We start from the raw sequence: 26,574 nt of genomic DNA on the forward strand, positions 1-26,574 counted from the left end.
ATATTCATATATAGACCTGTTACTGGTAGACAGAGATGGGTTTAAATCCACGTATGACATAGAATATAAAACATATAGAACATCTCCAAAATGAAGTGAACAATCTCCAGATTAGTGGAAGATAAATAGAAATAGCATTTCAAATTAAATTTGAATTAAGTTCACCCATTTCAACACTTGGCATCAAATGTATCCTTTTTTTTTGTTATTACGGCCGTAACACAATGGTGCTCTATTTTGTTTATTTATTTGTCCAATTGAGTCCATCCTCATTGCCCCTGAAACAGGTGGCTTCCTCAACAATTTCAAAACATAGATCATAGAACATTTCTGCACAGTACCGGCCCTTTAGCCATGATGTTGCTTGGATTTTTTAACCTACTCCCAAGATTTTCCCTCCCATATTCTTTGTTCTTTCATCATGAGCCCACCTAACAGTCTCTTCAAAGAGTCACTTAAAAAAAAATTGGATAGGTACATGGACAGGAAAGGAATGGAGGGTTATGGGCTGAGTGCAGGTCGGTGGGACTAGGTGAGAGTAAGCATTTGGCACGGACTAGAAGGGCCGAGATGGCCTGTTTCTGTGCTGTAATTGTTACATGGTTATAATGTCTCTAGTGTGCATGCTCGTGGCAAGGCTTTCGATGCACCCATCAATCTCTGTGTATGAAGAACACAGTGCATTCAAATTTGTACACATATAAAATACTGTACTATTGCTTTGCTGCAAATCAACAAATTTCATGATATACCATCATCATCATTACATGATGCAGGTGATCATGGTCTCATGACCATGATTTTCTTGGCAAGTTTTTCTACGGAAGTGGTTTGCCGTTGCCTTCTTCTGGTCAGTGTCTTGTAATGGGTGGCCCCAGCCACTACGAATACTCTTCAGAGATTGTCTGCCTGGCGTCAGTGGTCGCATAACCAGGATTTGTGATATGCACCAGCTGCTCAAATGACCATCCACCACCTGCCCGCATGGCTTCATGTGACCCTGATCAGGGCCAGGGGCTAAGCAGGTGCTACACCTTGTCCAAGGGTGGCTGGCAGGCTAGCAGAGAATATGCTTGATTCTAGATGGTTGTTTCTTAATTACACTCTGAAATGATATATAATCAGCCACAGGACATTCAGGATTGACAACAAACTACAGAGTAAGTGCTGGAAACTTCAGGAAAGGGGCAGTATAGGTGAAAAGAGAAGCAGAGATAACTTTAGAGGAACATTAACTCTATTCCTCTTTCCACAGATGTTGCCTGATCTCCTGAGTGTCTGTAACTTCTTCTGTTGTTACTTCAGATTCCCAGCACCTGCAAGGTTTATTTCCAGTTTTTTGCTAATAAATGCTTGTGTTCCAGGGCTCACGTCCATTGAATGAAAAAAGAAAGAAAGAATAAAAGATGTATTTAAACAAATATTTATTTTTTCCGGCCGCTTTCTTTCTGATAACTCGGCATTCTGTGGACTGCTGGCCCACTATGTATGAAACTTGTTACTGATTTTACCACAGAATGAATCCCAATCAAACTCAATCCGATTTTCAGCTCATAATAAGTGAACAAGGGCTCACTCCAACCAGCTGTGCCACTCCAAGTTCAACTCCCTGACTGGAGATTTGAGCACAGGTTTTCATTTGACATCCCATTGTGGTACTGAGGTAGTGTTGCATTATCAGGAGAGTTGTCTTTATTTATTTCTTTACTAAGATAGAGCACAGAATAGGCGTTTCCAGCCCTTTGAACCATGCCGCCCAGCAATCCCCCAATTTAATCCTAAATCTAACCATGGGACTATTTACAATGACCAATTAACCTACCAACCAGTAGGTCTTTGTAACTGTCAGAGGGAACCGGAGCACCCGGAGGAAATCCATGCGGTTAAGGGGAGAACATACAAACTCCTTGCAGGCGGCAGCGGGAATTGAACCTGGGTTGCCTACATTCTAAAATTTTGAGCTAACCACTAGCCTACTGTGCCACGCCATCTTCAAGATGCAGCACTGAAATGAGGTACTGCCTGTTCTCTCAGAGACTCGGAAAAGATTGCACAGCATTACTTTGAAGATTAATGTGAGAGTTATGTGCAGTGTCCATGCCAAAATTTATCCTCAATTAACTGTATGAGAACTAGATTTCCAAAAGAAAGTGAATCTCAGGGCTTTTATGGTGACATATATGTACTTTGATAATAAATTTACTTTGAACTTTGATCATTATCGTAATGCCATTTGTGGGAGCATTCTCTGCACAAAACGACAAGGAGCATTACAACGGTGGTTATGCTTTGAAAATCTTTCATTGTTTGGAGTACACTAATATGGATATTGATGCTTAATAGATGCAAGTTCTGAGTTCAGTTAACAACCACATTGAGCACAAAGTGAGAAGCCAGTCTTTGAATGACCCGATCTAAATACATTGACAATTCATATAACTGCTTTGGCCAGAACCTAAAGGAACGATACCATCAGTGGTTGTGTAAGTTGGTTCTTTAATAGACCATTGTAACAAATTTGATCTGTGTATGGTGTTTCCTGCACAATTTGTAGACAATTCAAACAACAGTTCTTAAGATACTTGAGCTTTAGAACCATAGATCATTACAGCACAGAATCAGGCCTTTTGGCTCTTCTTGGCTGTGCTGAACCATTTTTCTGCCTAATTTACCTGCACCTGGACCATATCCCTCCATACACCTCTCATCATGTACCTGTCCAAGTTTTTCTTAAATGTTAAAATTGAGCCCGCATTTACCACTTCATCTGGCAGCTCATTCCACACTCTAAACTACACACAATCCTCCAAATTCGGCCTCACCAATGCCTTATACAACCTCACTATAACATTTCAACTCTTGTACTCAATACTTAGATTTATAAAGGCCAATGTACCAACAGCTCTCTTTACCTGAAGCCTTTTTTAAATTTCTGTTGTTTTGGGTGAGATACTAATAATAGTAGTAATGTCCAATAGTTAGACATCCTGTGCAGTTGAGTTATAACATCTCCCCTTCTTTTCGAAGAGGTCTTGCGAGGGCAGCTGTGGAGGAGATGTTCCCTCCAGTCAGAGAATCTGGAACAATAGTGTAGTGGGCCTTTCATTTACTTCCCTGGCAATAACCACTATTCTTTAAGTCAAGTCAAATCAAGTCACTTTTATCATCATTTCGACCATAACTGCTGGTACAGTACATAGTAAAAATGAGACAATATTTAAATATGAACTCATGTTTTCTTCAAGTTTAGTTTAGCAATTTGAATTGCATTCTCATTATTGTCATTGGACCATGGGAGAATTAATTGGGTTTTGTTTTGCTCGAACACTTTGTGAAATTTGATCTGAACTAACTTAATTTAGAATACAATAGCCAGAAAACCACATCAGTGAAAGCAGATTCAAGTCACTAAGAAGCTGAAACATTCAAAAAGCTGTCAAAAGAAATGTCCTCACTTGCTACAATGGCACAAATTACAGCTTTCACTAGGTATGCAATTATATTTGGAAATGATTATCTTAACCGTATATATATTTAAAGTGAAATGTGTTCTGCCATTTTTAAAATAGTGACTTCAATGAAGTCAGATATGCTGTAACCAGCCTTCTCCACTGATCTGCCGAGAACATTTCCTTCAATCATTTCACAATTCTTTTCAAAACACTGTTTGTTACTTGTTGGATATCAGTCTACCCTGCCTCCAATTTGTGCAACAAACCATGTTATAACAGACATCTCCCGTCAACTTTTTGGGATTTTTGAAATCTGTGATCCTTTGATGAATTTTATCAGAAGTCTGAGATACTTTTTTTAGTGTCTGCTTTTTTTTATCTCCTGTCATTATCTCTCTTAATCCTTGCTGCAAGATTGAGAAATGGTATACCATGTTCACAGATATTTGACAGTCTTTGTCATACTGAGCTGACGGATTTGAGCAGGATGTTTCTAACTCACCATTTTGTGCAACGTGACATTCTTGTACCTTGCTGTTGCTATGTATAGAACATGTTCTGTTGTCTTGATAGGTATTTATACAAAGGTCCCCAGAACATGATTTGTGCATACACACATTGAGGGGATTTGTTGCATCCAGATACTGTGATTGCCAGCTCTTTCTCTAAAAGAATACATTCAAGTTCCACCAGTATAAATTTAGGTATTCATATACATTGGGTTTTGTCACCATGTAATAAAATCACACTGAAGACAAATTTGGGAATATCATAGAGTCATAGAGCCATGCAACACTACAGCATAGAAGCAGTTTCGTTTGCCCACCTACTCCATGCCAAACTGTTAATTTACCTAATTTCATCGACCTGCACATGGGCCATAACTCTCATAGACCTTCCATCCATGTACTTACCCAAATTTTCTCTTAAATGTTGAAATCAAACCCCGCATCCACCACTTCAGCTGCCAGCTTGTTCACACTCTCACCCACCCCAGGAGCAAAGAAGTTCCTCTTCATGCTCCCCTTAAACATTTCACCTTTCACCCTTAACCAATTGTTGTGTATCTACTACTTTAGTAATATTTGAGTAATGTTGTAAATATATTGTTAATTAAGCATTCTTTGCATAATTTATTATGAGTTATATTTTAAAGTACATGAATGGCATATGGCATCATGCCACTAGGTCACACAAGCGTGGCTCGCTTAAAGTAAAACAAAACTAAAGACATGCATTCTCAACTCCGTATTTTTGCTTTCAATTAGTTTCATGTTTTGGACTTACAAATTATAGCAGTGGCGACAAGGAAGTTTTAAACGAACTCAAGATGACTACCTACCTGCTGAAGCTCAGCAAGACATTCCAGTTAAAAAAGCACAACAAGGTGTTTGAGTTTTTAGAAAAAGCTTAGTGAAACATCCAAGTTAAAAAAAAGCAGAAACCAGAAGAATTCATGGGTTGATAATCAATGAGTACCAGGTGATTATAATCAATTTTTTTTAAGAAAGAGTAGAAATGGCTGGATATATAAGAAAAATGGACGCATTCAGTTGTAAAGAGAAACAGGCTGCTATATATAGAACAAATTGAGCATTATTTTAATGCAAATGGAGTAGTCAATGAGAAGCAAGTGCCAGATTTGCTGAGTGCATTCAGTTTAAGAAAGTAGGAACATAAGAAATGGGAGCAGGAGTAGGCCATCCGGCCCATCGAGACTGCTCTGCCATTCAATAAGAACATGGCTGATCTGGCCATGGACTCATCTCCATCTACCTGCCTTTTTCCCATAACCCTTAATTCCCCTACTATGCAAAAATCTATCCAACCTTGTCTTAAATATATTTACTGAAGAAGCCTTTACTGCTTCATTGGGCAGAGAATTCCATAGATTCACCACTGTCTGGGAAAAGTAGTTCCTCCTCATCTCCATCCTAAATCTATTCCCCCTGAATCTTGAGACTATTTCCTCTAGTTCTAGTCTCACCTACCAGTGGAAACAACTTTCCTGCCTCTATCTTATCTATCCTTTTCATAATTTTATAAGATCCCCTCTCATTCTTCTGAACTCCAGTGAGTAAAATCCCAGGCAACTCAATCTCTTCTCATAGTCTAACCCACTCATCTCTGGAATCAACCTGGTGAACTTCCTCTGCACTGTCTCCAAAGCCAGTATATCCTACTTCAATTAAGGAGACCTGAACTTCATGCAGTACTCCAGGTGCGGCCTCACCAGTACCCTGTACAGTTGCAACATAACCTCCCTGCTCTTAAATTCAATCCTTCTAGCAATGAAGGCCAACATTCAATTTGCCTTCTTGATAGCCTGTTGCACCTGCAAACAAACCTTTTGTGATTCATCCACACACACTCCCAAGTCCCTCTGAACAGCAGCATGCTACAATCCTTTACCATTTAATTAATAATCTGCACTGCCATTTTTCTTTCCAAAGTGGATGACCTGGCATTTACCAACATTGTACCTTATCTGCCAGACCCTTGTCCACTCACTTAAACTATCTATATGTCTCTGCAGACTCTTCATATCTTCTGCTCAATTTGCTTTTCCACTCAATTTGGTATCATCAGCAAACTTAGATACACTAGACTTGGTCCCCTCTTCCAGATCATTAATGTATATCGTGAACAGTTGCTGGCCCAGCACTGACCCCTGCGGCACACCACTCACCACTGATTGTCAAACAGAGTAACACTCACGTATCCCAACTCTCTGCTTTCTATTAGATAATCAATCCTCTATCCATACTAATACATCACCCCCAACTCTATGCATCCTTATCTTATGGATAATTATTTTATGTGGCACCTTATCGAATGCCTAAATGCATACAATTTCCTTAGACATTTGACTGCTCCAACCAAACCAGCCAAAATGAGCTTTGCTAATATCTTGAAAGTAATGCAAAAACATTTAGAATTGAAACAATTGTTAATTACAGAATGCTTCAGGTTTCATAAGTGGAATCAAAGAGAAGGAAGTGCATTTCACTGTACGTGACTGAGTTGAAGAAGTTATTTGAGCATTGCCAGTTCAGTGATGGGTTTAATGAAACACCGAAAGATTGTTTAGTTTGTGGAATCTTTCAAAAAAGCATTCAAAATCGGCTCTTAACTAAAGCACAGCTTACATTCAAATGAGCAGTGGAATCGCTCTGTCAGTGGAAACCACAGGCAGAGACACAACTGGGATGCAGTCAGGGCTGAAGGTGAACATGAACAGAATTGCAACATCTAAACAGAAACCGACCTGGCCAGACAAATTGTGTTACCCACTGACAGACGCCAGACCGATGCAGGTTTAAATGTCAAGCTTGCAGAAAATGCAACAAAGTAGGACACATGTGACGAGCATGTCGAGATGACAAAAATAAATGGACTGCACAGGGTAAAGAAAAAGATAAAAAGTCAAGCTCTAGTTTCAAAAATTGAAAAATCTGATGACAATGAGATCGATACAGGATTGTGTAGCCTTGAGATTTACAATGTGAAAATTAACAAGAGACAAGCAATAGGGCTTACACCAGAAGTGAATGATAAATTAATTAAAATGGAATTGGACACTGGCTCAACTGTTTCAGTCATACCATAAAATGAGTTTGAACTGTATTTCAAAGATACTAAACAGAAGCTTGCATGGATCCAACTAAGAACTTATACTGGAGAAAAAATAACTCCTGTGGGAATGATAACAATGAAATGTAACAACCAACAAGCCACATTGGACTTGTTTGTGGTAAAAGCAAGAGGGCCATCATTACGGTTGACTGGAGATCCATCCACCATCCACATGCCATATCCCCTGTAATAGAGTCAACCGAAAGCAAATTAAGAAAGATACTGGATGATGCCACAGCAGTGTTCAAGGACGATATTGGAAAATTCAAAAGTTTAAATGAAACTGCTACACCAGAGTTTCACAAAGCCCATTCCTTATACCATCTGTGATAAAGTAGCCAGTGAGCTAGATCACATGGACGCGGAAGGAATTCTGTCAAAGGTTGAGCAGAGCCCATGGGCAACACCGGTGGTCTCGCTAGCCAAGAAGAGCGGGTCTGTCAGGATCTGCGGTGATTTTAAGGTCACCATCAACCCAGTACTGAAAGTAGAGCAATACTCTCTGCCCAGGATAGAGGATATACTGTATTTCCAAACATTTCTTGGAAGATAACACTTCAGCAAAGTGGACTTAGCTGAGGCCCATCTACAGAACAAAATGGAAGAAAAGTCCAAAGTGCTTCTCACCATAAGCACAAACAAGCTGCTTTACTGCTATGATAGGCTTATTTTTGGAGTAGCATCTGCACCTGCACTCTGTCAGAAAGCTATGGACTGGATGCCACAAGGCTGCACAAGCACTCAGTGTTACCTGGGTATCATTGTTACCGGTAAGGATAACAAGAAACATCTCCAAAATATCAAGACAGTGTTAAAAAGATCAGAAGGTTATCAGCTCTGAGCACAACACATCAAGTGTGAGTACCTTAAACTAAGCATCACTTACTGTGGTCACACTAAACACACAAGGACTACACAAGTGTGCTGACAAAATACAAGCAGTGGTGGATGCCACAAGGTCAAAGGATGTGGCACTATTGCAGTCCTTTTTCGGATTTATCAATTTCCAAAAGACAAAGGAAGTGTTGACATTAGACATTATGATCTGTACCATCCAGTGAAGCTTGCCTGTGATGTCTTGTCTTATGTGTAGGTGCAGCCATGTTATAAGAGATGGAAGTGAATGCCTCATAGCATTTGCATCACACTCCTGCAGAGAAAATTATGCACAGATTGACAGAGAGGCCCTGAGTCTGGTTTGGGATGTAAAACATTTCAACCAGTACTTGCACGAGAGAGAGTTTATCCTCATTACTGATCATCAACCATTGGTGTCCATTTTCAATCCACAGAAGGGTGTTCCACTAACAGCAGCAGCATTAATGCAGAGATGGACTCTGTTTCTTGGAGGACACAAATGGAGGGTCTCCCAGTTACGGCAGAGATGGCGCAAAGGGAAATCAGAAAAGTCTCACACTGTCTCAGGTCTACATGGCCACCCAAAATGTCTGGAATGTGCAGCAGAATTCCAGTTCCCCCAGTCTTTACCAGCGCCGGGATGAAATTGCCCTGGACAGGTGTTCCGGCGCCATTCAAGCTGAGAGCTAACATTTTGGAGGAGCTATAACTAGGCATGATCAAAATGAAAGCTTTGACTTGAAGCATAGTCTGATGTCCTGGGATAGATCAGCAGATCGAGCAGCTTGCCATGCCAACACTTCCAGAAGAAAGATGTCCAGGGCTGTCAGAACCACCTCCTGCAGTCGCAGAGTCAACTCCCATACCCATCACAGAGGAGGCCCCAGAACCTGGGATCGTTTCACAGCCGCAAGTCTCACCTGCCAGGCAAAGTGATCCCCTTCTGCTTGTCAGGAAAGGCGTGATCCCACAAGAGTAAGAAATCCTCAACAGCAATTAAATCTTTAGGTCTGAATGAGACAATTTAAAATTTTCTATGCTGTGAATGTCTGTTTAAAAAAAAGTTGATTTATATAGTACAGTGTGTATGCAGTTGAGATGCATTCTACATTGAGTTCAAGTCTATAGCTAAGCAGTAAGGAGAGTTGTGTTTTTAATATTTCAGTAATATTTGAGTAATATTGTAAGTATATTGTTGATTAAGCATCTTTTGTTTCTTTAAATAATTCATTACAGGTTATATGTATAAGTATAACCTTCGGAAACAGCTCTATTTCCACCTTTAATATCTTTATTTTTCCCTTTCAGGGTTCTTTTGAAGACCTTGGCCTGGAGTTACACACAGGCTTCAGTTCTTCGCAGGAATGGGACCCATTCTCGGGGTTCCATGTCTGGCCGCTATTCGACATGCCAAGGGTTTGGCCTGAGAGTCTCGATTGTGTTCGGAAGCCTAAGATCTCGGGGCTCTGGAGACGGGTGGATCGAGGGCCGGTGTCACGGCAGGAGACTCGTGTGTCATCAGGGAGGCCGGAACACCCAAGGTCTTTGCAACCTTCGGACACAGAGCTCGAAAAAAATGATGAAACAGACTTTTAACATCATAAACCAGCAAGTTGTTGTTGTGTCTCCTGCTTGCCAGGGAAAGAGAGAATCTGTGGTTTGTCGAATGTCGGATGAAATGCGAAGCCTTTGGGGTAACTTTGGTCTGTGTCTTTCCTATTGCTTAGCACACGCTTGGGCTCAGTGATGGTACCGATGCACCTTTTTTTGGCAGTGGGGTGAGGGGGGCTTGTTGCTCGTCACTGATTACGCGCAGGAGGGAGGTAACTGGGGGGTTCTTTGGGATTCTCACGTTTAACTGTCGTTCATTCTTTGGGCCACTTCTCTGTTTTTATGGATGTTTGCAAAGAAAAAGCATTTCAGGATGTATACTGTATACATTTCTCTGACATTAAATTCGACCTTTGAAGTAAGTGAATGGCATAGTGTATGTCATCAAGCTACCACGTCATAGGTAAAAATGAAACTAAGACACACATTCCTGGCTTCATGTTTTTGTTTTCAATTAGTTTTATGCTTTAGAGTTACAAACCATAACACTCATGACCTCTACTTCTAGACTCACCCAACATCAGTTGAAAAAGCCTGCTTGCATTTACCTTAACTGTATCCTCATTGGTTTGTTCATCTGCAAGATCTGAGTGCTCTCTGCTTTGTTTGCCAGACATTATAGAATATGAATGCTCTCACTATTCTCTGGGGACTAACGTATCTGCTTCAGGTTACTTTTATAGTTGTCTCTGAGCCATTCATCAATTCTACAATCATTCTACATAGACTTGTACAGTGTAGAAACAGGACCTTTGGTCCATTATGCAGTCTATAATCCCATTTACTGACACGTGGTCCAAAGCCTCCATGCCTTGCAGTCCTCATTTGTATGCATCTTAAATGTTGTGAAAGCACCTTCTACTTTCAGGCAGAATTGAAATATTTCTACATGAAAAAAGTTCTTCCTCAAATCCCTTCTAAACATTTTGCCCCTTAGCATAAACCTATGCCTTTTATTAACATATCATGAGGCTGAGGTAGCTAATTCCCATGAACTAGTTATTTAAAAAAAACTTTGATTGCTTCCAACTCATGTATCTATGACTTGTATTGAAGATTTTATGCTACGTAGTTGGGTTTTGGTTTATTATTGTTACACTTGCTGAGAAATGTACTTGTGTGGGCTGATGGCATGCAATACATAGAGTGATTGCTATCCACAATCATATACAAACTGAACAGCTATAAGTCCTATTGAAGAATCTCAGCCCAAAATATTCACTATGTTGACAGCATCCTGACCAGATGTATCACCACCTGGTATGGGAGTTGCAAGGCATACGACAACAAGACCCTGCAACGGATTGTAAGGACTGTTGTGAGAATCATCAGGGACTCTCTCCTACCCCACTCTCCATCCAGGAGCACTGCATTCACAAAGCCCCTCCCAACCGCCTCACAAACTCTCTGACCTCCTGCCATCAGACAGAAGTTACAGCAACATAAGAATAAGGACTGATATACTGGGGAACAGCTTCTTCCCCAGGCCATGAAACTTCTGAACATGTTATTATGACAGGACCGATAGCATGAGCAACACACGCAAAATGCTGGTGGAACACAGCAGGCCAGGCAGCATCTATCGACACTAATAGTAAGATAGTAAGAGATTTGAAAGTAGGAGGGGGAGGGGAATCTCTTACTATATTTCCTTTCAGTTAGTCCTGACAAAGGGTCTCAGCCCGAAATGTCGACAGTGCTTCTCCCTATAGATGCTCCCTGGCCTGCTGCGTTCCACCAGCATTTTGTGTGTGTTGCTTGAATTTCCAGCATCTGCAGATTTCCTCCGATAGCATGATACTGTTTTATATTTAACTATATATCATATATACACTTTATGTCAACATGTACATCTACAGACTTTTTTATTATCTGTTAAAATTATTTTATGTGCTGTTATGTGATATACATACTGGGTTTTGCACCTTGGGCCCAGAAGAAAAATGTTTCATTTCCTTTCCATAGATGCTGCCTGACCTGCAGCGTTTCTCCAGGATTTTGTCTGTTACTCTGAATTTTCAGCATCTACGGGATTGCTTGTGTTATGATTTTTCTCTCTGTTCTCTGCTACATTATCATTGCATTTTTCTGAAGAACCTGAGTTCTCAGAATCTATTCCTGAAACCGTTGACTCTTATCCTGACCACAGTTGTGTCTTTAATGAGGCTGACTGCAAGGACGTGTAATCAAAAGACTTCGCTTTTACTCATCTATTATGTATTAATCATTTTCTTCTGCCAAAGCTTGAAGCCTTATGTTAAAACATATTCATCATAATAATATTCTGCAGAGAAATAATATACCCCTCAAACCAGTCCATTTATCTTATCCTTTACAACACATGAATGCATTATGCATGTTTACCACTACTGGTCTGGCTCCGGGATAGTTTGCTATCAATCCCTTCATTGACCATTCAATTCTTTGTATCTCATTACACCACATGGGCAGTACATAAAAGCAGAATGTAGACAATTTAGCCACAAGGCTGCAACCGAAACATTTAGGAAAAAGTGGAAGAGCTTGAGGAAAATTGTTAGGAGGCTTTTGAGGGAATATGAGAGGTAGCGATATACAATAAATGAAAAGGATAATTCTAAAGCATCAGATTATGACAATAAAACCATTCTGCCCTTCAGCCCATTGAGTCTGCTCCCTCATTCAATAATGGCTGATTTACCTGCCTTTTCAACACCATTCTCCTGCCTTCTCCCTGTAACATTTGACAACCTTGCTCGTCAAGAACCTATCAACTTCAGCTTTAAGTTAACCAAATGACTGGGCCTGCATGACAGTCCGTGGCAGTGAATTCCACACATTCACTATACTCTGGCTAAAGAAATTCCTCCTTATCTCTGTTCTAAATGGGTGTCCTTCCATCCTGAGGTTGTGCCCTCTGGTCCAAGACTTTCCAACTACTGAAAACATTCTAACCTGGCCTTTGAACAATAGGTTTCAATGAGAACCCCTGTCACTCTTCTATGCTCCAATGAGTACAGGCCCAGAGTTATCAAACGCTCCTCATAAATTATCCCTTTCATTCTTGCAAACCTCTTCTGTACCCTCTCCTTCTGAAGATATGGGGCCCAAACCTGCTCACAATCCTCCAAGAGTGGTCTGACCAATGCCTTATAAAGCCTCAACATTGCATCCTCCTGGAAATGAATGCTAATTTTGCATTTGTCTTCCTTACTACCGACCCAGCCTGCAAGTTAACCTTTAGGGAATCCTGCACTGGGGCTCCCAAGACCCTTTGCACTTCTGATTCCTGAATTCATTCCCCATACATTCATTCCCCATTCTCTTCACACGGAGAGTGGTGAATCTGTGGAATTCTCTGCCACAGCAAACAGTTGAGGCTGGTTCATTGGCTATATTTAAGAGGAAGTTAGACATGGCTCTTGTGGCTAAAGGGATCAGGGGGTATGGAGAGAAAGCAGGTACAGGGTTCTGAGCTGGATGATCAGCCATGATCATACTGAATGGCGGTGCAGGCTCAAAGGGCCGAATGGCCTACTCCTGCACCTATTTTCTATGTTTCTATGTTTCTATACCATTGAGAGAACAGTCTATGCCTTTATTCCTTCTACTATAGTGCAGGGCCATACACTTCTTTACACTGTATTCCATCTGTTAGTTTTCTGTCCACTCTCCTAATCTGTCCTAGTCCTCCTGCAGACTCCCTGTTTCTTCAACATGACCTGCCTCTTCACCTATCTACTATGGAAGCTGTGCTCATGTTTCCGGCATGGAAGTAAAGCAGAAATGGCTGGCAAGGGGTTAACATTACTATCATGCCAGGGCTTCACACTTACACCAAAATGAGTACATATTCAAAGCAAAAGAGAAAAAGTAAAGCTACAGCAAAATCATGAGGGATCAGAATGAAATTGGAAAAGCACCTTCACAGGAATAGTGGGCTTCAGGCTGCATTCTATATTGTAACCCATAGATGAAAATCAAAATAACCTGCAGATAATCTGCAAACAGTGCACATCTGGAATAAACAAACAGCATTATAAAAAGTGGTTTGAGGTATTTACAGTGCTTTGCAGCAATGGTAGACGGAGTCTATCCATAAGTTTAATCCCACAATAATACCTGTGGAATTAAATTTAGGAAATTAAGTGTGACATCTGGAATTAAACGGAAAATATGATATCTGCAATGGTGACCGTGATTTGTCCAGATTGTTGTGAAACCCCATCTGGTTCAGTAATATCATCAGGAATGATAATGGTGTCCTCACCTGGTCTGACTTGCATGTAATTTAAAAGTTCCAATGTCATATGCAAGCCATTCAGTTCAATCAAGTATGGACAAGGAACACTGGCTTCCCAGTAAACAAGTACTTTTTTCTAAGAAGTAGTTGATCTGCTTAGAAATGAAGAGGAAGTAGAGTTTTAACATTTCAAAGAGGGTGGGAAGATGGCTGAACAAGCGCATGATAAAATGGGGGTAAGGAGTCAACAATTCTTCAGATCAAACATTCATAGGACAAATTCTGAAATCAGTAACTATCTTTATAGTTTATTCCCTGATTCATAAAACCTGGGAACAATTTGCTCTCCATATCGTACTGCGCTGGCTTGTTTATTACGTAGACAGCTGGGGTGCAACATCCCTGGTCGACCCGACCAATGGAGGGTCAGGCATAAAAGCTGGAAGAAAGCAACGAGCACCCAGCAATCACACTTACAAAAACTCCCACGTACGAACTTCACCAAGGATTTTCTCTCACTAATTTGGTTCCTATGTAGAAAGAAACTTCATCATATTCAGTGCTGCTGTCAGTGGGAGAAGTATTGAAGACGAGAAAAATGACACCACACATTTCAGTTAAAATTTCAGGAACTCATCTGCCATGCACTTTGATGGAACAACCTTATTGCCTCTTGTTAATGAAATAGACCGTCTTCTAGGGTGATTTAATACCACGCTGTCACTCACCTCCCAGGCAGGCTCCCATTGCCAGGGCGAAAATCAGAGGTTTCACAGGCAGGTTTACATCAGCAGCCTGGCTCAGATTTAGCAGCACAGGAATCTATTACAGAAAAGAGTTCATTGTCATACGGACAAGTGCACGTATGCACAGGTGCAATGAAAAATTTATTAGATTAGATTAGCTTTATTTGTCACAAGTGCATTGCAACATGGAAAGATAAAGTGAAGTGTGTCATTCTGCGTCAGCAACCAAAGCACTCCAAGATTCGTGCTGGGGACATCCTACGAGTGTCACCATGCTCCTGGCATGCTCAGAATTTACTCACCCTAACCTGTACATGTTTGGAATGTGGGAGGAAACCACAGCACCTGGAGGAAACCCATGTAGTCATGGGGAGAACGTACAAACTCCTTACAGACAGCAGCGGGAATTGAACACTAATCGCTGGCACTGTAAAGCATTGGGCTATCTGCTCCACTACTGTGCCACTTGTAGTGTTTGCAGCAGTGTCACATGCACACAGCATTAGAGACATTATGTTTAGGAGGAAAATGGAAATTAAACACATTTTTCAAGACAGCTGAGGTCAATTTTGATCCAGTAGTGTTCAACGTACTATGGAAGTTGGAGTAAAGAGAATTAAAGAGGTATGAGAGAGGAGTTGGCCAGAACTGATTGGAAAAGAACACTGGTAGAGATGATGGCAGAGCAGCAATGGCTGGAATTTCTGGAAGCAACTCAAAAGGCACAGGATATATACATCCGAAAGAGGAAGAAGTATTCTAATGGCAAGATGACACAACCATGGCTAACAAGAGAAGTCAAGGCCAACATAAAAGCAAAAGAGAAGGCACATAATAGAGCAAAAATTAGTGGGAAGTTAGAGTATTAGGAAGCTTTTAAATAGATAGATAGATAGATAGATAGATAGATAGATAGATAGATAGATAGATACTTTATTCATCCCCATGGGGAAATTCAACTTTTTTTTTCCAATGTCCCATACACTTGTTGTAGCAAAACTAATTACATACAATACTTAACTCAGTAAAAAATATGATATACATCTAAATCACTATCTCAAAAATCATTAATAATAGCTTTTAAAAAGTTCTTAAGTCCTGGCGGTAGAATTGTAAAGCCTAATGGCATTGGGGAGTATTGACCTCTTCATCCTGTCTGAGGAGCATTGCATCGATAGCAACCTGTCACTGAAGTTGCTTCTCTGTCACTGGATGGTGCTATGTAGAGCACTACCGATGTTAAACTCTCCAGTACTTTGCCCACGACAGAGCCCGCCTTCCTTACCAGCTTATTAAGACGTGAGGCGTCCCTCTTCTTAATGCTTCCTCCCCAACACGCCACCACAAAGAAGAGGGCGCTCTCCACAACTGACCTATAGAACATCTTCAGCATCTCACTACAGACATTGAATGACGCCAACCTTCTAAGGAAGTACAGTCGACTCTGTGCCTTCCTGCACAAGGCATCTGTGTTGGCAGTCCAGTCTAGCTTCTCGTCTAACTGTACTCCCAGATACTTGTAGGTCTTAACCTGCTCCACACATTCTCCATTAATGATCACTGGCTCCATATGAGGCCTAGATCTCCTAAAGTCCACCACCATCTCCTTGGTCTTGGTGATATTGAGACGCAGGTAGTTTGAGTTGCACCATATCACAAAGTCCTGTATCAGTTTCCTATACTCCTCCTCCTGTCCATTCCTGACACACCCCACTATGGCCGTGTCATCAGCGAACTTCTGCACATGGCAGGACTCCGAGTTATATTGGAAGTCTGATGTGTACAGGCCAACAGAAGGCAACTAACTTGAGAGAGAGAGAGAGAGAGAGAGAGAAAGAGAGGGGGGGGGGAGGAGAAGGAGGAGAAGAAAGCCCTTAAGTCCTAGTGGAGTCATCAGGATGCCATCGTTATGGCTTTTTTTTTTTAGCAGGTTTTCTTGTTTTTATGAGGCCAAGTTGCTAGCTCGATGCTCAACCCAGCACAGATGGAAAGCATGAAAAGGGGCCGGCTGGATTCGAACTCAGAAACCTTCGCTCTGAAATCCGGCTCTGATACCACTACACCACCAGCTGGCAAGGTAGTAATGAGGGACAAGGAAATGGCAGTCAAAATAATTAAGTATTTTGCATCAGTCTTTACTGTGGAAAGCATTAGCAGTATGTTGGAAGTTACTGGAGTCAGGGCTTGTGAAGTGCATGAAGTTACTATTACTTGGCAGACGTTTCTTGGGAAACTGAAAAATCTGAACGTAGATGTCATCTAGACCAGATAGTGTACACCCCAGGGTTCTAAAAGAGGTGGCTGAAGAGATTGGAGATTGTGGAGGCATTAGTAAAGATCTTTCAAGGATCATTAGATTTGGGAATGGTTCCAGAACACTGGAAAATTGTAAACGTCATTCCACTCTTCAAAAAGGGAGGGAAACAGAAGAAAGGTAATTATAGGCCAGTTAGTCTGGTCTCAGTGGTTGGGAAGATGTAGGAGTCAATTCTTAAGGATGAAGTCTCAGGGTACCTGGTATTTAGCATGGTTTCCACAAGGGAAAATCCTTCCTGACAAATCTGTTGGAATTATTTGAAGAAATAACAAGAAGGATAGACAAGGGAGAATTGGTTGATGTTGTGTACTTGGATTTTCAGAAGGCCTTTGACAAGGTGCCACACATGAGGCTACATAATAAGCTATGAGCCCACGGTATTACAGAAAAGATTCTAGCATGCGTAAAGCAATGACTGATTGGTAAGAGGCAAAGAGCGGATGGCTGCTGGTTACTAATGGTGTTCCACAGGGGTCTATGTTGGGACCAATTTTTTTTTTACTTTATATGTCAATGATTTGGATGATGGAATTGATGGCTTTATTGAAAACTTTGCAGACGATACACAGGTAGGTGGAAGGAGAGATAGCTTTGAGGAAGTAGAGAGGCTACAGAAGGACTCAGACAGATTAAGAAAATGAGCAAAGAAATGGCAGATGGAATACAGTGTCGGGAAGTGTATGCTCATACTTTTTGGTAGAGGAAATGAAAGGGTTGACTATTTTCTAAATAAAGAGAGGCATAAAGGGAATTGGGAGTTCTTATGCAGGATTCCCTAAAGGTTAAGACCATAAGACATAGAAGCAGAATTAGGCTATTTGGCCCATCTAGTCTGTCCCACCATTCCATCATGGCTGATCCTATTAGCAGGTTGAGTCTGTGGTGAGGAAGACAAATGTGGTGTTCGCATTCTTTTCAAGAGGACTAGAATATAAAACCAAGGGTGTAATGTTGAGACTTTATAAAGCACTGGTGAGGCTTCACTTGGAGTATTATGAGCAGTTTTGGGTCCCTTATCTTAGGAAGGATGTGTTGAATCTGGAGAGAGCTCAAAGAAGGTTCACAAAAATTATTCCAGGATTGAATGGCCTGTCATATCAAGAGCATTTGATGGTTCTAGGCCTGTATTCTCTGGAATTCAGAAGAATGAAGGGTGACCTCATTGACAACTATTGAATGGTGAAAGGTCGATGGAATGGATGTGGAGAGGATGTTTCCTATGGTGAGAGAGTCTAAGACCAGAGGACACTGCCTCATAATAGAGGGGTGTCCTTTCAGAATGGAGATGAGGAGGAATTTCTTTAGCCAGAGAGTGGTGAATCTGTGAAATTTGTCGCTACAGGTCCTTATGTATATCTAAGGCAGAGGTTGATATTAACCATATAACAATTACAGCATGGAAACAAGCCATCTCGGCCCTTCTAGTCCGTGCTGAATGCTTACTCTCACCTAGTCCCACCTACCTGCACTCAGCCCATAACCCTCCATTCTTTTCCTGTCCATATACCTATCCAATTTTTTTTAATGACAAAATTGAACCTGCCTCTACCACTTCTACTGGAATCTTATTCCACACAACTACCACTCTCTGAGTAAAGAAATTCCCCCTCGTGTTACCCCTAAACTTTTGCCCCCTAACTCTCAACTCATGTCCTCTTGTTTGAATCTCCCCTACTCTCAATGGAAAAAGTCTATCTATCTCCCTCATAATTTTAAATACCTCTATCAAGTCCCCCCTCAACTTTCTACGCTCCGAAGAATAAAGACCGAACTTGTTCAACCTTTCTCTGTAACTTAGGTGCTGAAACCTGGGTAACATTCTAGTAAATCTCCTCTGTACTCTCTCTAATTTCTTGATTGGTCCGGGCATGAAGTGATACGGGGAGAAGGTAGGAGATTGGGGCTAAAAGGAAAAATGGATCAACCACAATGAAATGACGGAGCAGTTTCAAAGGGCCAAATAGCCTAATTCTGCTCCTATATCTTATGGTCTTATAAAAGTTTTGTGTGAAAAACAATTCAGTCTGTGGGCTCTAGGTGGTATAACTGTTGCTTGGCATTTGTCACAGATTTCAAAACACAAGAGTGAGCAGATTCCATGCCTTTGTACCAAGCCTCTGATAAGATCTTACTGAGTCACATCAGTCAACTACACTCAGTGGCCACTTTATTGGATACACTTGTACACCTACTCGTTAATATAAATATCCAATCAGTCAATCATGTGGCAGCAAATCAATGCATATAAGCATGCAGACATGGTTAAGTGGCTGAGTTGTTGTTCAGACTGAACATAGAACAGGGAAGAAATGTGATTTAAATGATTTTAACCATGGAGTGAGCGTTGGTGCCAAATGGGATGGATTGAGTGCCTCAGAATCTCCTGATCTCCTGGGATTTTCACACACAACAGTCTGTAGAGTTCCCAGTGAATGTTGTGGAAAAAATCCAGTGAGCAGCAGTTCTGTGGGTAAAATCACCTTGTTAGTGAGAGTGGTCACAGCAGAATGACCAGACTGGTTAAAGCTGTCAGGAAGGCGACAGTAACTCAAATAACAGTGGTGTGCAGAAGAGAAACTCTGAATACACAACATGTTGAACTTTGAAATGAATGGGCTACAGCAGCAGAAGGCAATGAACATACACTCGGTGGCCACTTTATTGTTGGGTACAGGAGGTACCTAATAACATGGCCACTGCATGTACATATGTAAATGTAGCTTTTAAGACAACTTTTCAGCTCACTTTCCTCTGGAGGTTATTGCAATACAGCAAGGAATAGGTTGCCACCCAGCAACCCTCGATTTAACTCTAGCCTTATTTCGAGACAACTTACAATGACCAATTAACCTACTAACCGGTATGACTTTGGACTGTGAGAGGAAATCTGAGTTCCCAGAGGAAATACACGTGGTCACGGAGAGTAAGTATTAACTCCTTACAAACAGCGACGGAAAATGAACCCAGGTCATTGGTACTGTAAAAGTGTTATGCTAATGACTATGCTATCGTGCCGACCCTGTCTATATTTTAGACCATAAGACCATAAGACAAAGGAGCAGAAGTCGACCATTCGGCCCATCGAGTCTGCTCCACCATTTCATCATGAGCTGATCCAATCACCCCTTTAGTCCCACTCCCCCTCCTTCTCACCATAACCTTTGATGCCCTGACTACTCAGATACCTATCAATCTCTGCCTTAAATACACCCAATGACTTGGCCTCCACTGCTGCCCGTGGCAACAAATTCCATAGATTCACCACCCTCCGGCTAAAAATTTTTTTTCGTATCTCTGTTCTGAATGGGGGCTCTGCAATCCTCAAGTCATGTCCTCTCGTACTAGACTCCTCCACCATGGGAAACAACTTTGCCACATCCACTCTGTCCATGCCTTTCAACATTCAAAATGTTTCTATGAGGTCCCCCCTCATTCTTCTAAACTCCAAGGAGTACAGTCTAAGAGCGGTCAAACGTTCCTCATATGTTAACCCTCTCATTCCCAGAAGCATTCTAGTGAATCTTCTCTGAACCCTCTCCAATGTCAGCACATCCTTCCTTAAATAAGGAGCCCAAAACTGCACACAGTATTCCAAGTGAGGTCTTACCAGTGCCTTATAGAGCCTCAACATCACATCCCTGCTCCTATACTCTATTCCTCTAGAAATGAATGCCAACATTGCATTCGCCTTCTTCACCACCGACTCAACCTGGAGGTTAACCTTAAGGGTATCCTGCACGGGGACTCCCAAGTCCCGTTTCATCTCAGAACTTTGAATTCTCTCCCCATTTAAATAATAGTCTGCCCGTTTATTTTGATATGGTTGCAAACAATAGTCAGTTTAAACAACTGCAGAGGGTGTGGATGATGGATGAGGGTGTGAAGATACTGGTGCCATGCACCAAAATTTAGATCAATTGAGTATTGTGGGCTTCAGGGCTTGAGTTATAAAGACAAGCTGGATAAATCGGGACTATTTTCCCTGCAGGGGACTGAGGGGATGACCTTATAATAGTATATAAAATCCTGATGCGTGCAGATAAGGTGAACAGTCCCATAGCCTTTTTTCGAGGGTAGGGAAGCCTAACATTAAAGGGCATAGTTTTAAGGTGAGAGGGGGAAGATTTAAAAGGAACCTGGGAGGCAACTTTTCCACACAGAGAGTGGAGGATATATGGGATGAGCTGTCAGAAGAAGTGGTAGATGTGGGTCCAATCACATTTAAAAGACATTTGGACACATACATGGATAGGAAAGGATTTCACCTAAGCAAGCTGAAATGAGACTAACTCAGGTTGGTAACCTGGCTGGCATGAATGTTGGGCCAAAGGGCCTATATCCATGCTGCAGAATTCTAGGGCTCTAATCATCAATACAATCCCATTTATGGATCAGACCTGAATAATTAGCAAGACAGCAATGATCAAAATATTTTTAAAATGTCATTCGTACTGTAGGATGTGGACATCACTGGCAATGATTGCATTTATTCTGTCCCTCACTGCTCCAGAACTGAGCAACTACCACTTACTGTAGGTTAATGGCAAAATGGAAATGGGCATGCAGGAGATAGAGAGGTAGAGAGAACGGGAGAGACAGGAAAATAAGGAGGAACGGGATAAACAGGACTGCTCCCTTTGGAACCACGTGGACCTGATGGTCCGAATGACCTACTTGTGTATCATTATAAAAATAACTCAAGACAAGCAGACAATAGACATGTCCATTTTTTTCCACAGCCGGCAGCAATCAGCGTGCGAATTGTTAAGTCCATTTATTTCTCTCGGCGGGTGGCAATCAGTGTGAGAGGTCATTCGTTGGTGACGCTGCGCAAGGTTTAAGAAGAGCTCGAGCACATTCGCCTTTTCTTCTCGGCGAGAGGCTCAACAGGCTTAGGCGAGAACAGGTTTGGGCAAGCATGGACCAGTAAATAAGGAAGTTTCTAGTAAGTTTTATTTTCTGTCGGTACATGTCTAGTGCATTGAAAGTGGGTCTGGAGGTAGTGTTATGTTCTTTGTGTGAGATGTGGGACCTCCAGTCTCCTTGGTAACTACATCTGAATGAAATGCATCAAGATCCAGCTCCATGGAGACTGTGTTAAGGAAGTGGAGCTGCAGCTCGCTGACATTTGGTTCAGATGGGAAAATGAGGAGGAGACAGATAGGAGCTACAGAAAGCTAGTGACCTCTAAGTTGTAGGAGGCAGGTGACTGGGTGATCATCAGGAGAGGGAAAGGAAAAGGGCAAAGTACCCCTGTGGCTTTTCCTCTCAGTAATAAGCATACCATTTTGGATGCTACTGGGGGGACAGGGAAGTCCGAGTGACCTGGTCTCTGGCACTGAGTCTGGCTCTGTAGCTCAGAAGGGTAGGGGAGAGAAAAGCAGTGCGGTCATGATCGGTGATTCCGTACTTAGAGGAGTAGACAGCAGATTCTGTGGACGTGAAAGGGACACCCAGATGATATATTGCCTCCTAAGTGCCAGGGTCAGGGATGTCCCAGGTCAGCTTGACAGCATTCTAAAGGGGGAGGGTGAAGAGCCAGAAATTGTGTACACATTGGTGACAATGACATACAGTACTGTAGGTAGGAAAGGGGAGAAGGTCTTGATCAGAGAATATAGGGAGTTTGGCAGAAAGCTGAAACGCAGAACCTCCAGGATTGCTGCCTGTGCCATGTGCCAGTGAGGGTAAAAGCAGGGTGATTTAATAGATGAGTTGGTTGAGGGAGCAGGGTTCCAGACTGGGATCATTCTGGGGAAGGTATGTGTCTATTTTAACGCAAGGATTATTGTGAACAAAGCGGATGAGCTCAGAGATCAGTACTTGGAGCTATGATGTGATGGCCATTACAGAGACTTGGATGGCACAGGGACAGGAATGGTTACTTCACGTGCCGGGTTTTAGATGTTTCAGAAAGGACAGGGAGGGAGGCAAAAGAGGTGGGGGCGTGGCACTGTTGATCAGAGATAGTGTCACGGCTGCAGAAAAGGTGGACGCCATGGAGGGATTGTCTATGGAGTCTCTGTGGGTGGAGGTTAGAAACAGGAAGGGGTCAATAACTCTACTGGGTGTTTTTTATAGGCCAGCCAATAGTAACAGGGATATCAAGGAGCAGATAGGGAAACAAATCCTGGAAATGTGTAATAATAACAGAGTTGTCGTAAAGGGAGATTTTAATTTCCCAAATATCAATTGGCATTTCCCTGGAGCAAGGGTTTTAGATGAGGTGGAGTTTGTTAGATGTGTTCAGGAAGGCTTCTTGATACAATATGTAGATAAGCCTGCAGGAGGAGAGGCTGTACTTGATTTGGTATTGGGAAATGAACCTGGTCAGGTGTCAGATCTCTCAGTGGGAGAGTATTTTGGAGATAGTGATCATAATTCTATTTTCTTTACAATAGCTTTGGAGAGAGATAGGAACAGACAAGTTAGAAAAGTGTTTAATTGGAGTAAGGGGAATTATGAAGCTATCAGGCAGGAAATTGGAAGCTTAAATTGGGAACAGATGTTCTCAGGGAAAAGTATGAAAGAAACATTGCAAATGTTCAGGGGATATTTGTGTGGAGTTCTGCATTGCTATGTTCCAATGAGACAGGGAAGTTATGGTGTACAAAGGCTGTAATAAATCTAGTCAAGAAGAAAAGAAAAGCTTACAAAAGGTTCAGAGAGCTAGGTAATGTTAGAGATCTAGAAGATTATAAGGCTAACAGGAAGGAGCTTAAGAAGGAAATTAAGAGAGCCAGAAGGGGCCATGAGTAGGCCTTGGCAGGCAGGATTAAGGACAACCCCAAAGCATTCTACAAGTATGTGAAGAGCAAGAGGATAGGACGTAAAAGAATAGGACCTATCAAATGTGAGAGTGGGGAAGTGTCTATGGAGCCGGAGGAAATAGCAGGGATACTTAATGAATACTTCAGTATTCACTATGGAAAAGGATCTTGGTGATTGTAGTGATGACTTGCAACAGACTGAAAAGTTTGAGCATGTAGATATTAAGAAAGATGTGTTGGAGCTTTTGGAAAGCATCAAGTTGGATAAGTCACCGGGGCTGTCTGAGATGTACCCCAGGCTACTGTGGGAGGCAAGGGAGGAGATTGCTGAGCCTCTGGTGATGATCTTTGCATCATCAATGGGGATGGGAGAGGTTCTGGAGGATTGGAGGGTTGTGGATGTTGTTCCTTTATTCAAGAAAGGGAGTAGAGATAGCCCAGGAAATTATAGACCAGTGAGTCTTACCTCAGTGGTTGGTAAGTTGATGGAGAAGATCCTGAGAGGCAGGAATTATGAACATTTGGAGAGGTATAATATGATTAGGAATAGTTGCATGGCTTTTTCAAGGGCAGGTCGTGCCTTACCAGACTGATTGAATTTTTTGAGGATGTGACTAAACCTATTGATGAAGGAAGAGCAGTAGATGTAGTGTATATGGATCTCAGCAAGGCATTTGATAAGGTACCCCATGCAAGACTTACTGAGAAAGTAAGGAGGCATGGGATCCAAAGGGACATTGCTTTGTGGATCCTGAACTGGCTTGCCCACAGAAGGCAAAGAGTGGTTGTAGACAGGTCATTTTCTGCATGGAGGTCAGTGACTAGTGGTGTGCCTCAGGAATCTGTTCTGAGACCCCTACTCTTTGTGATTTTTATAAATGACCTGGATGAGGAAGTGGAGGGATGGGTTAGTAAATTTGCTGATGACACAAAGGTTGGAGGAGTTGTGGATAGTGTAGAGGGCTGTCAGAGGTTCCAGCGGGACATTGATAGTATGTGAAACTGGGCTGAGAAGTGGCAGATGGAGTTCAACCCAGATAAGTGTGAAGTGGTATATTTTGGTAGGTCAAATACGATGGCAGAATATAGTATTAATGGTAAGACTCTTGGCAGTGTGGAGGATCAGAGGGATCTTGGGGTCCGAGTCCATAGGACGCTCAAAGCAGCTGCGCAGGTTGATTCTGTAGTTAAGAAGGCATATGGTGTATTGGCCTTCATCAATCCTGGAATTGAATTTAGGAGCCAAGAGGTAATGTTGCAGCTATATAGGACCCTGGTCAGACCCCACTTGGAGTACTGTGCTCAGTTCTGGTTGCCTCACTACAGGAAGGATGTGGAAACCATAGAAAGGGTGCAGAGGTGAGTTACAAGGATGTTACCTGGATTGGGAAGCATGCCTTATGAGAATAGGTTGAGTGAACTTGGTCTTTTCTCCTTGGAACGACGGAGGATGAGAGGTGACCTGATAGAGATGTATTAAGATGATGGGAGGCATTGATCGTGTGGATAGTCAGAGACTTTTTCCCAGGGCTGAAATGATTGCCAGAAGAGGACACAGTTTTAAAGTGCTGGGGAGTAGGTACAGAGGAGATGTCAGGGTTAGGTTTTTTACTCAGAGAGTGGTGAGTGTGTGGAATGGGCTGCCGGCAATTGTGGTGGAGGTGGATACAATAGGGTCTTTTAAGAGACTTTTGGATTGGTACATGGGGCTTAGAAAAATAGAGGGCTATGTGTAAGCCTAGTAATTTCTAAGGTAGGGACATGTTTGGCACAACTTTGTGGGCTGAAGGGCCTGAATTGTGCTTAGGTTTTCTATGTTTCTATGTCCTGTACAAAAAGGAAGGGTTAAACCTGAACCCAAGGGGGACCAATATCCCTGCCTGCAGGTTTGCTAGAGCTGTTGGGGTAAGTTTCAATTAATTTGGCAGAGGAATGGGAACTGTAGTGAAAAGGTTGAAAATGGGGTAGTTGATGTATGACTAGGTGCAAAGCATTGTGAGACTATAAGGATGGACAGGCAGATAATAGGGCAAAATTGTAGTCAGTAGGATAAGTTAAAGTGTAACAAGGGGCCAAAATCAAAAAGGGCGATGAATACAAGACTGAAGGTTTTATATTTGAATGCACACAGTGTACAGATTAAAGTAAACGATCTTGCAGTGCAATTAGACATTGGGAAGTATGATGTTGTGGCCATCTCTGAGTCATGGCTGAAAGATCATAGTTGGGAGCTTAACATCCAAGGATACACTTTGTACTGAAAAGACAGGCAGGTAGGCAGAGGGGTATGGTGGCCCTGTTGCTAAAAAAATGATATCAAATCCTTAGAAAGACATGACATGGGATTAGATGATGTAGAATCCTTGTGAGTAGAGCTGAGAAACTGCAAAAAGACCCTAATGGGAGTAATATACAAGTCTCCAAACAGTAGCCAAGATATGGGCTACAAATTACAAGAGGAGATTAAAACAGCATGTACAAACGGCAATGTTGCGATGATCATGGGGGATTTCGATATGCAGGTAGATTGTGGAAAATCCAGTTGATGCTGGATGCTAAGAGTGGGAAATTGTAGAATAGTTACGAATGCTTTTTAGAGCAGTTTGTGGTTGAACCCTCCACAGGATTGGCAATTCTGGATTGGGGTTATGTAATGACCCAGATATGATTAGGGAGCTTAAGGTAAAGGAACCCTTGGGGAGACAATAATCATAATATGATAGAATTCAGCCTGCAATTTATGAAGGAGAAGGTAATATCAAATGTATCAATATTACAGTGGAGTAAAAGGAATTACAGAGGCATGAGAGAGGAGCTGATCAAAGTTGATTGGAAGGGGACACCAGCAGAAATGACAGCAGAACAACAATGGCTGGTGTTTCTGGCAGAAGTTCAGAAGGCACAGGAAAGATACATCCCAAAGATTAAAAAGTATTCTAAAAGGGAGGATGAGGCAACTGTG

At 41.9% G+C, this 26,574-nt stretch overlaps 1 protein-coding gene across 1 annotated transcript in view; it reads right to left on the minus strand.

The window, feature by feature from the left end:
* Positions 1 to 26,574, minus strand: part of oca2 (oculocutaneous albinism II) — a 509,488-nt gene that overhangs the window by 84,330 nt on the left and 398,584 nt on the right. Inside the window, exon 22 of the mRNA XM_073041884.1 lies at positions 14,508 to 14,601. Coding sequence (XP_072897985.1) covers positions 14,508 to 14,601 — 94 coding nt within the window. The remainder of the gene's footprint in view (positions 1 to 14,507; positions 14,602 to 26,574) is intronic.

The sequence above is a fragment of the Hemitrygon akajei genome, chromosome 4 (genome assembly GCF_048418815.1).
Source record: "Hemitrygon akajei chromosome 4, sHemAka1.3, whole genome shotgun sequence".
Classification (NCBI taxonomy): Eukaryota; Metazoa; Chordata; class Chondrichthyes; order Myliobatiformes; family Dasyatidae; genus Hemitrygon; species Hemitrygon akajei.